The 17,853-nt window shown below is 36.0% G+C and overlaps 1 protein-coding gene across 2 annotated transcripts in view; it reads right to left on the reverse strand.

Moving 5' to 3' along the window:
- Nucleotides 1–2,459: 2,459 nt before the first annotated feature.
- Smp_170800.1 (putative cysteinyl-tRNA synthetase) overlaps nucleotides 2,460–17,853 on the reverse strand; it is a gene marked incomplete at its 3' end in the record, with an annotated part of 34,465 nt that continues 19,071 nt past the window's right edge. For both annotated transcript variants that reach the window (XM_018793849.1, XM_018793850.1), the window contains 7 exons: nucleotides 13,642–13,783; nucleotides 10,870–10,998; nucleotides 10,600–10,758; nucleotides 9,166–9,258; nucleotides 7,105–7,466; nucleotides 4,544–4,654; nucleotides 2,460–2,579 (listed from right to left, as the gene is read on the reverse strand). In XM_018793849.1, the coding sequence (XP_018648321.1) occupies nucleotides 2,460–2,579; nucleotides 4,544–4,654; nucleotides 7,105–7,466; nucleotides 9,166–9,258; nucleotides 10,600–10,758; nucleotides 10,870–10,998; nucleotides 13,642–13,783 (1,116 nt within the window). The remainder of the gene's footprint in view (nucleotides 2,580–4,543; nucleotides 4,655–7,104; nucleotides 7,467–9,165; nucleotides 9,259–10,599; nucleotides 10,759–10,869; nucleotides 10,999–13,641; nucleotides 13,784–17,853) is intronic.

A 17,853-nucleotide genomic window follows, 5' to 3' on the forward strand; every position in this document is an offset into this window, starting at 1 on the left:
AAGAAATCCCTGATATAAAACTTCATATTGAAAGTACAGTGCCATAGGGGACTGGATGTAATTGACATAAAGCTAAAATAAGCCAAATGATGAATCATCTGAAAAGTTTCCTCGTTTTCTAGGAACAGTCAAAAATGGTGACAAGAATGACAATACGATGGATTCTTCGATAATTCTAATACCAACCTATGGGCTTGAGACCGTAGTACTAAGAAAAAAAACTGGATCCGGCCAGAAGCAGTTCTAAGCACATCAAGACGTATGATCTTATGCCTAAACGACTGAAATCAAAGACGATAGATCAACTGCACAGTAAAATAACATTATCAAATGTAGCTACGAAAAAGCTGCAGAACAAGCTTAACCTGCGGTATACTGAGCACAGAAGACCAAATAACCTAATAATGAGGTCTTAAAAAGCTGAATAAGTGACCCAAACAACAACAGGAGGGTTTACACACAAAACTGACCGAAACAACTTAGCCTCGACATCGAAGAAGTACGAGGCAAACTATCAACAAGCTGGATGGAGAACCCCAGTAAGTTCGAAATAAATAAAAATGGACACATACCTAAACCAATCAAACAAAGGCAGCTCATACACAAGTATCTAAATGAATATCGTCACTGACTATTTGCTACTGTTAAGGAGATAAATAAACATTTCAGAGACGATTACAAATTAAATATCACAATCACCATATAAACAAAACTGAACAAATCTCCACTAGCTGATCGCAGCAAAATGTATAAGACTGCAGGATGACCAAAGCAACATTTTCGATTATGCTACCCAACACACACACACAAGACATACAAAATATCCAAACGACAAACCACATGAACACCAATACTCGAAACACAACATAGCGCACAAAACGAAACATACAAACTACAGAATCCTCCAATGGATGTAAGATGCTTCCAACAAGAAAAGGAATAATCAATCACTATGTGGTACGCCGATGGTTAGCGATCACTGAGCAGGAAATAAGACAAAAATATTTTCTAACAACTATTGCCGCCCGGTAGTCATGCCATGCTTCAATGTATGCCTCTTGTCAAGAAGGACCTACCAACTAAGTTTGGTTGGAAGGGTCACCATGAGTACAATATTAAGTCTAACTTCTGGAGATGTCTAGGGCTTTTCGGAAAAATGAAAGCATAGATGAGTGGGACAAACATATTCCCACTAATGGACAATATTTTAAAGGGGAATACGATTGATATAATATAAATTATGATTGAATTGGTATTTTGTTTTCATTCACTTGCTTTCAAATTGAAATAATCAATTCAACATCACCAATTGTTTCGTTTCTTGGTTACTTCGTCTTAATTTGCTTCTCATTTCCTTACACAACTATACATGTATAACAATTATTAATGTTAAATGAAGAAAACAAAACATATTTCATACTTTCAACAATGATATTTACGTGGAAAATTGTTATATCCCGTGGAGAATTATGAATGGTAACTTTGAGAACTATTTATGGACCAATGTGATATGTATATTTCTTATTGTATAATTGTTAAACAACTAAACTATTCATATTCGTATCCCTCTTATTATAAGCTTCATTTTGATTTATAGACTATTATTATACGATTTACCATTCCTGAGTTATCCCTAGTCCATTAATTACTGTTCCCCCTATTCACAACCACATTTGGCCAAATCTTGTACAAATGTTATTTTCTATTTTATGGTACGATGTGCTCTGTTTGATTGGTATATAAACCCAGTATGTTTGTGAATAATGATTCATATTACAGAGGCTGTTATCGGTGTTCTGGACATAACTGGCTGGGCTAGGCAGAAAGCAGGACTGATAAGTACTCAAGACTGCTCATACGGCTTTTGTGTATCATTGGGCGATCAATAAATTCTCTGCTCTCTAATTGGCAGTCTTATAACGTGTATATTATTATATAACGTGTGTGTTATTGACCCGATCGATAAGTCACTCCTCTCTCATTGGCGGGAATCAGCACGTTCGCATATTAAACAGGGCACATACGCACTCAATCGTATATATCAACTGGGCAAAAACGCACACTCAATCGATATAACAATAATAATAATAATATATCAAAGCATCAATATATACCAACGAATAGCATCTTAATTGTATTATCATAGATAGTAAATATAGATACACAGTGTAAACAGAATCCTTTGAAGTTGGTTTTATTTTTACAAACTGTTAACTAGAAAAAAAGAACATACAAAATAACCGTCTCAAATATACAAAACAACCAAAATCAAAACTACATTGAAATCCTCAAGCATGTCGAAGATAAATATCATTCACAATTGAATATACACATGAAATGAAGATGTAACAATATGTTTTTTTTTGAAGATTTTAAATAAAGGGAGACAAGAGCAACACACCACACACACGGCTGGTAGCTAAGGTGACAAAGTTTTATTTGTTTTTTAAACGTTTAAATTATTCTTTACTTTTTAAAAATGCTGCATGACGTTTCTCTTGTGCAATATACAATTTTTGTAATTTTTTCAAAGCACTTTTAGTTAATTCATTTCCTGATGCATCATGTGTAGGCATACCCTATATGTATTAACAATTGAAGACAATAAAATAGACAATGTAGATTAAAGTTTTTTTTATGAATCAAAAATTAATCATAGAAAACTTATGATATTGAAAGCAAAGAAAAACAGATGGAGATAGTGTAACTGATAAATATTTTGGTGAGACTATAATTTATGGACGAACCAATCAGATTTAGGATAGCAGGTCATAGATTTTAGCGCGAAGTTCATTCACTATTTTGGCATTATAGCTGATGTCAGTTAGTGATGAAAACATTAAATCTAATACCTAACATTAACGTTCAACTGTAAATTATAATCCTAATTCTCCACAATAATCTATAACCCACACATAACCCTAGGAAGTGAGCGAACATTCCTAAATCATTTAAGCGTTGCTCAAAGGTCGTCCATAGATTATAGTCTCATCTGAGTTTCTAGTTCATATTTTGATCATTAGTCAAAACCACTCACCCCCTTTATTAACCAAACAACTCATTGAGATCACTTTGTTTCCAACATTTAAAGATGATAAAACGTAAATTGAAGAAGCTTAATAAGAGATTGATCACTACTTTATATTAATGAATGTTTTCGACAATCAAGATGAAGTTAAGATGATTGTATTAATACAAATAGGATGTATTTTAAAATCATTAAGATTGATGTACCTTTAATTTTGTAAAATGAAATTTCCTTAAATCATTTTGTGTATTCACTGGACATACTACGTACATATTTATATTGGAGATGCGTACAATAAGGTTTCCCTTGCACTTTATTGATTAGAATGACTAAAGTGTCTAACATTGATCACACATTCGGATATAAAAAATGGCACTACAGTTGACTTCGCAAAAGAATATTTAAATTTTGCGTTATACAATGACAGTGTGCTTTGCAGCATTAAACATTGTGAGAATGATATGACTTCTGATAACTTTAGAAGACATACAAATTTTAACACATTACACACCTAGTAACTTTTCCTACACTGAAACCGGAAGGGAGAAAAGAAACATTCATGAAGGTGCATAAGATATTAACATGAGAATAAACTGTTTGTACGTAATAAACACACTTTCAATTTATAGCACTGTTCGAGACTAAAGAATATTCAAATAGAAAACAAGATATCAAAAGTATTAATAGTTAAATTAGAGAGCATCTGGATCAAGAATTCTTTAAAAGACATTTTTAGACTGGCCATCGAAAAGAAAGACTGATTTCAGGAGATGATTCCGAGATTCTAGTGACAAACCATGATCAGTGGATTTCAATCATGTCGAATATGAGATAGTCACCCACCGAAGACAGTGGGAGATAGTCTCGCAATATGAAGAACTGATTGTAGTTAAACATATGCACAGTTGGATTCCTGCTCAGTGGCCTAGAAGTCAGGAGTCCTGGGTTCGATCGGCAGTGGCGAGGTCGTACATTTCCACTCATGAAGAGCCCTGTACAGAGATGAAACAGCTGTTCAGAGCTTCCTGGTTTAAAATGGTTGTCTAAACCAGATCGGTTTATAATCTCGGTAACATTCAGCAATCTCCACAAACTCATGTCAATAAAAGACATGAAATTCGAAAGAATAATTTAATTAATGAATACTTAAACTTAATACGTTAGAGTAGTATAGGTGCGCGAAACTGTTATATCTTGTGGCCGAGTGGATGACTTGCTAATATGTGACGTGATAGGACCGCCAATCAGAGAGCAGCGAATTATCGAAGGGAACAGTGACACACGAAAACTGTACGAGCAGAAACTGACTGGATCGAGCAAAAAACAAATTGTTATGAAGCCCATTAAATTTGTATAAGCACATATACATACAAAATCAGCGTAAAGTTTAGTATTAAAGTAGGGATTGGATGGTTTTATACAGAAATGCACTTGTTCACATGAATGACAATTTTTAGTCTAGTTAGTAACATTCTGAACAACTTTAATCAAAGATAGGCAAATAACCGTATTTACCTTAGAATCGAACTTCGAATATTTATCCACTTCAGATAGAAAAAGTTCCCAAGGTGGTATATGACCAGTCTCTTGTTTAACAATCTCTTTTATAACTTTCGTTTCAACACGCTAAACGAAGAAAATATAAAACAGAGAGCAATTTACTGATAATTAGTTATTAAAACTGATCGGTTTTATGATGATAAAATTCAACAAAATATGCCCCAAGTTAGTGAGTGATAAACTGTCCCTTTATCAAGTTACATGTATTACTATTATTAAGTTACATGTATTGTGGTGATAAGTAAATTTTATGGTGTGAATGTAAGTGGATTTTCCTTAGTTTTTCCTAATGTTTTTTAATCCTATAATACAACAACCACAATACTTCAAGTTTGTTTGGTCTAAAGTACGAAATACCGAAGCAGAAGAACGGAGCGTTTATTATCTGTTCAAAGGTAACGATAAGATACAACTAATCTTTATAATTGGTCCATCGGTGAATAAAACACAAGGCGCCAAACAGCTGATAATGGAAAAACAAAGGTTATTGGGAGGAATATACGGACTTTTTGTCCATGGAATACTTTTGTTGTGTAAATGAAAAGATTTAAATTACAAAGCAAAGGCTTAATGGTAATTATTAATAATAGAATCTATGAAATCCATACAAAGTATATAAACCATCATTTGTTTACATAATGCAGTACAATGCAAAAATTAATGGGACAAACAGAAAACGTACTAATTATCCTATGCCTAATTAAAAACTATGAAATACATATTGAAACCTAAATAATATGGTTTTTAACGAATAAATGAAGATCGATGAAATGCTAAAACAGAACCTATGAGACACAAGTGGATATAATATCAGTCTGGAAGAAACACGTAAAATACAATTGGATGTGACCTAGGATACTGTTAAATTAATCCTCAGAGTGTAAATTACACATCAATGATTCTCAGTTAAACATAAGTTGGTAAAGATTTAATTCATGTTAAAATACAGTGAATAATTGAAATGAATTCAGTGAGTACTAATACAATTTAGAAGATAAAAGAGTGAGAAAGTAAAACAAGAAACATCTTTTTCGTTTTTGGACAAATCCATTAGATAATAATAAAATGTTGATATGTTAACTCAGAGGACGAGACCAGAAAGCCTGTGTTACATCATCAAAGGAGGGAAACGAATAATTTACAGAATAAATGAATTGTCGTGGAAGAGAGAAGATGAAGTAAAAGGGGAAAAATAACACTGGTACAATGGCAACTTCATTTATCTAACCACATTTTCCAATTATCTTGATTGCACATCAATTAAAGGACAGCTAACAGATGCATTCCAAGTAAGGATCGGAGTCAGACAAGGCTGCTTACTCTTGCCCTTTCTCTTTCTTCTGGTGATTGACTGGATTATGAAGATATCCACATCTGAAGGCAAGTACAAAATACGATGGACAGGTTGGATGCAGCTAGACGATTTGAACTTTGCAGATGACCTGGTCCTTCAATCGCATACGCATCAACAAATGCAAGTCAAGACAACTAGTGTGGCAGCAGCCTCTACATCAGTGGGTCTCAACATACACAAAGAAAAAAGCAAGATTTTCAAATACAACACAGAGAACACCAATGCAATAACACTTGATGGAGAAACTCTGGAAGATATGGAAACATTCACATATCGGGGTAGCATCATCGATGAATGTGGAGGATCTGATGCAGGTGTGAAAACGAGGATTGGCAAAGCAAGGGCAGCATTTCTACAATTGAAGAACATATGGAACTCAAAACAACTCTCAACCAATATCAAAGTGAGAATCTTCAATATGAACGTCAAGACAGTCCTACTGTATGGAGCTGAAACTTCGAGAACTACTACAACCATCATCAAAAAGGTACAAGTATTTATAAACAGTTGTTTATGTAAAATACTGAATGTCCGTTGGCCGGATACCATCAGCAATAATCTACTGTGGCAGAGAAGATATAAATTTCCATCTAAAGAGGAAACTAGGAAAAGACGTTGGAAGTGGATAGGACACACATTTCGGGAATCATCAAACTGCATCATGAGGCAATCCCTAACTTGGGACCCTGAATGGAAACGGAAAAGATGAAGGTCAAAGAACACACTGCACCAAAAATTGGAAGCAGACATGAAAAGGATGAATAGCGACTGAGAAGAACTGGAAATGATTTCTCAAGACAGAGTTGGATGGAGAATGCTGGTGACCAGCCTATGCTCCTCCATGGGGAGAGGGTAACATGAGTAAGTAAATAAGTATATCAATCAATAACTAATATCAACTCAAGCATTAAATAGGGTAATGTAGCACATGTTCGGTTGATGTAACACTGAAATCACACTGATTAGTTCACCTTCTACTTGGAAGTGTATGTCTAATCTAAACATATCTGACACTTGGTATGTTTATCATACCGCCAACTAATGAATTTAAAAAGTTGAACTGAACAATGTATGAACAAATCGATAAGAATCTGAGATTTTTAAGTGAACAAAAGTAGAAAACTTAAATAAACACTAATAATACATGACTTTTCGTAATTACCTTTGTTTTACTTTCTGAATGCTCGCTTATCAAAAATTTCTTATCAACCAATCCAATGAAAGGTGAAATATCTAAACCACGACTAAGATCGATTGCTGTAGCTCGATCCTGAAGCCGAATTCCAGAATTAACAAGATCAATATCACGGAAACGATCACATGCTTCGTATAACCGTTTTTTGCACGAAGAATCAGTTATTGAGCCTGAGGATAGTATCTTTCTTATTGTATTTCTTACAGAAACAAGTATATGAAGAAAATTAAGAACAACTGGCCAAACATTAATTTCTAATCCATGTGGTATACACGTTGATTCAGAAAGACTAGTTTGATTGGTAGTTTTCAAAATGCATTCCAAAGACTCTATTAAAGAGAAAAGAGTAACATAACAATAAGTATCTATTCAGAATATCGTATATATATATAAACATGTTACTTTTTTAGATGAAGAAACCTATTCAACTGGGTAATTGTCTTTATTTGTTGAATTAAAACCAATGGAGACTTTATGTCAATGATTTAGTCTCATGAGGAATTATCAGTCAGTTAGTCAGTTTGTATTAATCTATATTCATAACCGATTAGCAATTGTGTATACTATTAAACTGATAAGCATTTTATCAACTAATTTTAATTTAATAACAATATTTTATTGCTAAAAGTGTCTAATATTTTGAACATTACAGGGATATATAAATTGAGATGACATAATAAATCCTAAGGTTAAACATCAACACCGCTGGATGCCGGCTCAGTGGTCTAGAGGTTAAGTGCTCTGGCGCGAGGCGGGATCGTGGATGCGCACTGCCGAGGAGTCCCACAATGGGACGAAATGGCCGTCCAGTGCTTCCAGGTTTTCCATGGTGGTCTAGCTTCAATTGACTCGTGATCTTAACTATATAAAAATATATATACAAATTAACTCAATAAAGAATGAATAGTGAATGTCATTAAACATGAAGATACTTTTTAGAACTAGATATAATTCTTTTAAAAAAATAAGGTTCTATTAACAACAACAACAACATTGATCATTATATAACACAGAACTAGACAGATTAGGTTTAATTAGTTGGAACAGAGTTTTATAAAAATTGGACATGATTGTTGAAGTATTTCAAGGATCATAATGGATACAGCTTTTCACTATTAAAATCCAATGAAAATATTTGGTAGTTATAAGCTCATTATTTAATGAAAACTAATAAATTAATACAGTGATGTATTTCAACTATATACCAATTTAGCTTTGGGATTACTAATTTTGCAGTATCAACATATATGATGAATGCATTGAAGATGACGTAGATTGAACAATAGTAATCTACAAACAGGAAATATTTATATTGATTAAGGGTTCTTAAACACTTGTAACTGGTATGTTATTATGGGTGTATTCAAACTAGAGTTTGTGTCGTTTGGGACCACGAAGTCAGCAATCTTCAGGTTATACACGGAGCATTAGGTAGGGATGGCAAATCGATTGATAAAGTAGTGAAACTTTATTGACTGAAATGGTAAAGATATGTATTGAGTATGCTCATTCCCTGACTACCTCAACGTGTGATGATGGCCGGTGAAACAGTAGAGTGGAAGAAAGATAGAGGCGTCCAGACCAAGACATGGCATCAGTCTATGAAGATATTGACTGCCGGACTGAACCGTGTATGTAAGTTTAGACTACCTAATTGAGGTATGGGTGATTATTATAACCAGTGAATCAATCTGTTGTTGGCATATTTGCATTCTGCGCGGATTGCCTGGATATTGTCATTAAGTTACAAGCATTTCTTAAGCAGAGATGGATGGTGGCTAACAATAGAATCCAGGACGCGCGCTTCGAACTATTTGAGACTGATCAGCCGGATGTACCTTCACAACATTCTACAATAACAACTATGGTTATGTTTAATTAATTAGCTATAAGCCAAAAGAGATAATTCTTAAATTTTATACAAAAAACATCATTAATATAATCTTACGTAACAATAAACTCAAAATATCATTAACGGACAAGCGAAATGTTAAAAATATACATAGGAACATATGACTGAAAACTTACGCCTCCCATCTGATTCCACATTGAATAAATCAATTCCATACTGTTTCTGCATTTCACAAGCGAAAGTATCCACAATCTCCTTAAATGTGTCACCTAGGAAATTCATATAAAATATTTGCTTCACGAAAAAATATTTTTCTAGTGTTATTTAATTAACCACCTTTCAAAATATTGAATCAATAAAAGAGATTTCTTCATTCTTATCTATGAATACAAACGATTGACAGTAAAGAACTTTTTTACACATTAAAGGGTAGTATACATAATTTCAGTAATTGAATTCCAGTTTACAGGACAGAATGACCAATGAGAACAAGCGTCAATTACATGGCATAACTACGTTCCACAGTTGAGGTGAATAGGTAACAATAAGTGCTGATGTGGCGACCCCAACAACAATAGACATTCGAAGACATATATGCTAGAGATATGTGCTCATCCTGTGCTAAAAATTTCCATTATCTCGAAAATATATATCTTCAGTTGAAACATGGAGCATGGTTTTGTCAAGGAGTAACCACTCAGATAATGAATAGGTTAAAACGACCAACAAAGGCCTCACATACTAAGAACATACCACATAACTAGTTCGTAAAGACAGACTGTTTTTTCTATGTCATTAGTTTCAGCTTATTTTTTAGGCAGTTAGAAGACTTTCAATACCTAAATAGCTCAATGAAAACGTCTCAGATTGTGAAACTGGGTGATATAAGTTTGAATCATGCGAGGAATATCCGTTTTCTTAAGATTTCAGGTATCCCTAGCTAAAAATAATCAAATTTGGCAACCAAATGATGATTAGCGTCAAATCAACCGCGCAAATTAGGGACGAACGATGCTGTTCAATCGAATAAACTATATTGAAAGAAGTATGATTAAGACTGATAAACTGCTAGTCGGAAGTAATGTGATTAAACCAATAAGGGACATCATGTCCAACACTATGTAGGGTGGTCTATCTAACCCACAATAGTATTATATTCAGCCAAAGTGATGAAAACTGAGTTAGACTACGAAATAAATTGTAGATTTTTAGTCAAGAACAGTAGTTTGGAATGAATATAAAATCCTTATATTACTGACCAGCTGAAAAAACTTGGATGTTTTAATGAAGTGATGTGAGAAGTAATCGGTTATTTAGTAAAGATAGACATCCACCTTAGTAATTAATAATAAAGTGATGCTCGTATATCAACTCTGATTCACTCGAGATTTCCATTTAGACTAAACTGTTGTTGACTGTATTTCAAGTGAATGAATTATTCCGTCTCCATAATCTAGTTTGCAACTGTTAGCTAGAATTGTTTGTGTCACGTAACATAACCTAGTGGTCAAGTCTAACTGTTTCGTACGGGTAGCATTATATCATATCGTATAATCTCATAACAAATGGTTCATCATTTCTTCGTTATACTATAAAGTAATAAAACTAACCTTCATGAATAATAGCTTGGATAAAAATGGAACTAGCTTCCAATGATTTATGTACACTGGATATAAGACGTTCTTCAGTTAGCCTATCGAGAGAAAGCCAACTACGAAAACCAAATGCACTTTCATCAGCTTCTCTTAAAGGAATGTTTTCATGATGTTCTGGAACCTTACCACCGGCTATGGTAGCTCCAGATGGTACCGGGGATCCAGCAGCGACAGCAGTGTGATCAGCAACTCCAAAAATACGCAACAGTTGAAGAATAAAACGACCTGTAGCAAAAGCATCATCAGCCAGATTGGAAATACGCTTGTTTGGTTCAATACGACTGAATATTCTTGAGTCAGCCTCAGACATTAAAACTTTGATACAATCCAGAACTGATCGAGTATCACAGGAATCTAGCAAAAAAAAGATAAAGAACCATTGTAACTTACTAAGTTAGTATACATTTTAATAATATTTAGAGCTGAAACCAGCATTTACAATTCAGATATAACTATACGATTCTAAAGAATTCCCCTATACACAATTAGGGTGTTACGGAGGTTTTGAAATGGTGAAGATTTGTAGCTCAGGTGAATGATTCTGATGGAGTTTTGTTCTCTGAGCTGGATGATTTGGCAGACTTTTACCTGAAGTTTGTGCTGATGATGTCATTCAGAAGGACGATGAAAGCTCTACGACCAAACCATCCAGCTCAGAGGTTTCCCGACATGATTTGATTAAACGAAATTTTGATTGTTGGAATGCTAACCAATAGATGAACTCAATGATACAATGTGAGCGAGTAAGGGCTTCTCACGAGACCGTATTATTGTCTCAGGCTCCCAAAAGTTTAGAAACCAAAGACCAATAGTTGGACGAATAAGTTTTCGTTACGTAATAAAACATATTTACGTGTAAAATATAAACACAAAATAGATATGATCAAATGTCTTAGACGATTGGAGGAAATTGGCTTGTAGGTCATTCATTTTCCAATCAACTGAGGCTTGATTGTTAGGCTTAGTCTTTGGGTACCGTATCATAAGGTCAATTTTTATAATTATAGTGGCAGGGATAGATTATAGCTAAAAGTATATAGAAAATTACAAACAGAATCCATGAAAAACCGTACTTCCTTAGACAGGAAGTCAACAATATTAATTCTGATTAACTACATCGCGGATATGTAACACTCATGAAACCTCCAATCCCAAGCCCGTTTGAAGGAGGAAAATTAGGAGTAGGGCTAGTAACCCCATCCTGCTAGTAAGTACCCTGATAAAATAACAGCCAGAAAAACCTATTTAAACTCTCCCCTGAGAGTTGAAGAGCCTTCACAGAGAAGTTATGACACCTCATGATGAAAGATTCATCGCACATAGTGAGGTCAATGACAAATCTGACAACCATAGCAACAATTAATATAGATGCAAGGAATGCCTGGGCGATGGGAGATCGGAAAGACCATTCAAACAGCGACAGAAATGCGAAGACATAATCTAAGCGATGCTTAGAATAAGTGAAACATATTGGACACAATCTGCACAGAAAAGACGAAACTCAAAAAAACGGTTATTGTATTCTAACGATGAAAAGGAAAATGCTCCTATACACACACAACGAATCACAACAACGCTCTACAAAGTACAAGAACCCTCTACACGATGGCAAACTCATGGATCCACAATCATCAAAGAATCCTTCAAAACAAAGAAGAAAACCATTACAACCAATATCGTCCACAACTACGCGCCCACCATTCATGACACCTTGAACCGTAAATATCAGTTTTATCAGACTCTGGAATTCGTCGTAGACAAATGACCAGGAAAACACCTGACCGTTCGGATCGGAGACACAAACACTAACATCAGGATCGACAATATCAGAAATGAATGCATCATAGGGCCACATGGACTAGGAAGAAGGAGCAATAGTGACGAAAGATCGATGCGTCTATGAGCTTCCAACAAAATAGTCATAGATACGATCATTTCCCCCACAAACGCATACACAAATCTACAAAGCTTTCACTGAACTACACTTCGGAAAACAAGGTCGATCACATCTGCGTCAATAAAACATTCAGAAGGTTCATGCAAAATGTAAGAACAGAGGGAAAGATGTGACACAGCTTTAGATCACCGCGTGGTGGTAGCCAAGCGAAAACTGAGGCTAAACAAGCACTAGATAACTGGTCAAACAGCACAAAAATGTTTAGAATACCATTCTTTCCAGACGTAACAAAGTCAACAAGTTCAAAATAGCTCTCGGCAGCATTATGGAATCACTGGACTTCAAAGGTGAGAATACTTTACAGATGTCCAATAAACTGGAGAATGTTGACGGAATCAAGTTGGTTCATAACAAATACCTGTAGTGCATTTGTATTTGTCACGTGTATTTTTGCCAAGAATTTCCCATAACATTATATCAATACCTTTATTGGTTGTTCTGACTCAGGACTTTCACAAATTTACAAGAATTTTAATGAAGGAAATTTTATTGCTAAGTTGTTAACCACTTGATTTGAGATAATAAAAAATATACAAATTAGAATAAGCGTAGCCTCTTTTCTTCGTGAGATATTTTCATCAACGAGGAGAAAAGATGAAAAATACTTATAGGTGACACATTTGAGTGAATCAATATGAAACAGCTTATTAATTAACTCGTAATTCATTTACGAGGTACAGATTATGCAATCGATTATGAGTCATACTCTAAATGTAGAGGCTAATGATACTATTTGGTTGCCCTAACCGAATTAAATAGAACGGGGTTCAAATACATGAATTAGTTTATGAGAATCGAACAGCTTAACCGCTGTGCCACCACCTTATTACCTTAGTTTAATCCGTTGCATATGACTTCTCTTATTCAGCTTGGAAGTCAAACTCAAAGAATAATTTATCATTTTAAGTTTTTATGACTATCAATACAAAAGAAATATCTAACATATAAGTAGGAGAACACAATTACCGCGACATGTAAAATTCGCTTATAGCGTTTATAATAAATAAATAAGTATGAACACAATTTATATTTCCAATTACCGCATAATGCGTCATATACTTTATGTTGTATATCCACAAGAGTCTGTTTAAAGTCACTATCTTCAGTTTCCTCCAAATATTGTTTATTCGACAAAGATTGTTTTGCCAGAAACTGAATATTTGAACAGGTGTACAAAAAATCCTAAAACAAATAACAGCTCCAAATGAGTCTATAGAATAACACTATGGAGTAATTAATAAATCGAAAACGTTACAACGTACAACAGGAAACAGTAGAATGAAAATTTCGTAAAATTGAATCTTACCAGGTCTAATAGCCATTGTGTTAGGGTTAGAACCAGTTATAACGGTGATTTGAACAACGATAAAGTGGATAGGTGACTCAGTGGTTAGGACGTTTGACTTTAAGTCAGTAATCCTCGGGTTTGAAACAAGCTCCAATTATCTTGGTCTGGGCAAATGAGTAGCATTACCAGTCCACACAATTCGAATTCTGCTCAAAGTCAAGTACACTAATATTTATTATAGTTGAAAGCGTGAGTCAACTATAATAAATACTAAATCTCCACAAAACCCCTTCTATAATTAACACTAATATTTGTCCAGTACATGTGTTTCATCTAATTATGTACATATAAAACTACTAGTAAATAGCTACAAATGAAATTATCATCATGTATAAACTATCACGCATGGTGCTCAAAATGACTTAAAACAATTTATGTAAACTAAGCTGTCACCATACAAGATATGCATCAATCGAATGAATATTTCTAGTATTTTTGTTTTCATTCCCCATAAACCTAAACAATTATTTACATAAGTTCATCTCTGTATTGGTTGTTTGAATCTTCCCATTGGTATTTAGGACTGTAATAGTTCACTTTCATGTTGACATATGTGAATCCTGTGCGGATTGCCTCAATATTGCTTCAATTCACAAGTACTGTAAGCAGAGATGATGGATGGTGGCTAGCAGTGGATTTACATAAAACAACCATAGAAATAAAAATAAAAGTACAAAATATCTCAGTAAACCTGTTTTAACTTACTTACTTACTTACTTACGCCTGTTACCCCTCGTCGAGGAGCATAGGCCGCTCACCAGCATTCTCCATCCAACTCTGTCCTGAGCCTTCCTTTCCAGTTGCTATTCATCCTTTTCATATCGGCTTCTATTTCCCGGCGTAGTGTGTTCTTTGGCCTTCCTCTTTTCCGCCTCCCTTCCGGATTCCAAGTTAGGGATTGAGTCGTGATGCACATTGGTGATTTCCTTAATGTATGTCCGATCCACTTCCAACGTCTTTTCCTAATTTCCTCTTCAACTGGAAGCTGGTTTGTTCTATCCCATAAAACGCTGTTGCTGATAGTATCCGGCCAATGAATGTTAAGTATTTTGCGTAAACAACTGTTTATAAATACTTGTACCTTCCTGATGATGGCCGTAGTAGTTCTCCACGTTTCAGCTCCATACAGTAGGACTGTCTTGACGTTCGTATTAAAGATTCTGACCTTGAAATTGGTTGAGAGTTGTTTTGAGTTCCATATGTTCTTCAATTGTAGAAATGCTGCCCTTGCTTTGCCAATCCTCTCCTTCACATCTGCATCCGATCCTCCTTGTTTATCAACGATGCTCCCCAGGTACTTGAATGTTTCCACCTCTTCCAGGGTTTCGCCATCAAGTGTGATTGGGTTAGTGTTCTCCGTGTTGCATTTGAGAATCTTGCTTTTTCCTTTGTGAATGTGGAGGCCTATCGATGCAGAGGCTGCTGCTACATTTGCGGTCTTCATCTGCATTTGTTCGTGTGTATGAGAGAGGAGGTCTAGGTCATCTGCGAAGTCCAAATCATCTAATTGATTCTGAGAAGTCCATTGTATTCCGTATTTCCCGTCAGATGTCGAATTCTTCATAATCCAGTCAATCACTAGAAGGAAGAGGAATGGGGAGAGTAGACAGCCTTGTCTGACTCCGGTCCTTACCGGAAATGCATCTGTCAGCTGTCCTCCATGCACCACTTTGCACTGCAGTCCATCGTATGAGTTTTGGATAATGTTGACAATCTTTTCAGGAACTCCATAGTGTCGGAAAAGTTTCCATAATGTTCTCCTATCCACGCTGTCAAACGCCTTCTCATAGTCGATGAAGTTGACGTATAGTGATGAGTTCCACTCAACTGATTGTTCCACGATGATCCGTAGTGTCGCAATCTGGTCTGTGCACGACCGATCCTTACGGAATCCAGCCTGATGATCCCTAAGTTCGGCGTCCACTGCGTCTTTCATCCGATTCAGCAGCACTCTGTTGAAAACTTTTCCTGGTACTGATAACAAACTGATGCCTCTGTAGTTCTCACATTTGCTCAGATCTCCTTTCTTTGGTATCTTGATGAGATATCCTTCTTTCCAGTTCATTGGCACTTGTTCCTCTTCCCAAATCTTCTTGAATAGAAGGTGAAGCATATTTGCAGTTATTTCAATGTCTGACTTCAGTGCTTCTGCTGGTATATTGTCAGGTTCTGCCGCCTTCCCACTTTTGATTTGTCTGATGGCCATCTTGACTTATTCGATCGTTGGTGGAGTGACATCTATAGGAAGGTCTGTGTGGGCTGCTTCGATGTTCGATGGATTCAATGGGGCTGGTCTATTCAGCAGTTCCTCGAAGTATTCTGTCCATCTTTTTCTCTGTTCTTGAATCTCAGTGATTGTCTTTCCTTCTTTGTCCTTGACTGGTCTCTCTGGTTTGCTATATCTCCCTGCCAATTTCTTCGTTGTATCATATAGTTGTTTCATATTCCCTTCTCTTGCAGCTTTGTCCGCCGTCGTTGCTAGTTCTCCCATGTATTTCTGCTTGTCGGCTTTAATGCTTTTCTTCACTTCCGTGTTTGCTTCCGCGTAGTCTGCTTGTGCTTTGACTTTCTCTGCTCGTGTTCGGCTATTGTTAATTGCTAGTTTCTTGTTCTTCCTTTCTTGAATTTTTTCCAGGGTTCCCATAGAGATCCATTCCTTGTGATGATGCTTCTTAGGACCAAGAACCTCCTGACACGTTGAAGTTAGTGCTTCTTTTATCCCTTTCCAGTTGTCCTCCAAAGTAGTTTCTTGTTCTTTCAGTAGGTCCTGTAGAGCCTGGAACCTGTTGTTGAGAGTTATCTTGAATTCATGGAGCTTGTCAGTATCTCGAAGGAAGGCTGTATTGAACCTTTGTAGTGCTGTTTGTCCAGTTGTCCAGTCTTTCTTTAGCTTCAGTCTCATCTTGGCCACAACCAGGTGGTGATCTGAAACTATGTCAGCTCCTCTCCGGGTTCTCACATCTTCCATTGATCTTCGGAATTTTTTGTTGATACAGATGTGATCTATCTGGTTCTCTGTGGTTTGGTCCGGTGAGATCCATGTAGCTTTGTGTATGCGCTTGTGTGGGAATATTGTGCCGCCTATAACCAATTTGTTGAATGCACATAGGTTTGCAAGTCTCTCCCCATTTTCATTTCTCTCTCCTAGTCCATGTCGTCCGATTACATTTTCATATCCTGTGTTGTTCACTCCAACTTTAGCATTTAGATCTCCCATCAGGATGGTCAGGTCCTTTCGTGAGCACTTCTCTATAATTGATTGAAGCCTTTCATAGAACTGATCTTTATCATCATCGTTGCTATCATTGGTGGGTGCATAACATTGGATAACGTTCATTGTGATCCCTTGCTTCTTTGTTCTGAATGACGCTTTGATTATCCTGGGTCCATGAGATTCCCATCCTACAAGTGCATTTCGTGCTTCTTTGGACAGCATTAGAGCAACTCCCTGAGTGTGTGGAGCATTTTCCCCTTCGTGATCGGAGTACAGCAGCATCTCTCCTGTACCTAGCCTTAGTTGTCCAGTTAGTGTCCAATGGGTTTCGCTAATTCCGAGTACTGCCAAGTTGTATCTCCTCATTTCCATTGCTATTTGACTGGTCTTTCCTGTCTCCCACATTGTCCGGACGTTCCATGTACCTATAAAGAGTGTTGCTCTGGTTGTTAGAAGGTGCATCGGTCTCGTGACTTCCGAAGAATTTCGGCTTTCATCATGAGACGTCATAATTATTCCTTCAACTGGGAGGGCAGAGTTTAAATGGTTTGAATTATTTTTTCTGGTGAGCGTTTTTTTTAGCGAGTTAGCTTTTCTACGGGATGGGGTCGCTAACCCCATGCCCAACCCTCCTCCTTTACCCGGGCTTGGGACCTGTTTTAAATTTATCAGATAATATTTTCATAGTTG

The sequence above is a fragment of the Schistosoma mansoni genome, chromosome 1, assembly GCF_000237925.1.
Source record: "Schistosoma mansoni strain Puerto Rico chromosome 1, complete genome".
In the NCBI taxonomy this organism is placed as follows: domain Eukaryota; kingdom Metazoa; phylum Platyhelminthes; class Trematoda; order Strigeidida; family Schistosomatidae; genus Schistosoma; species Schistosoma mansoni.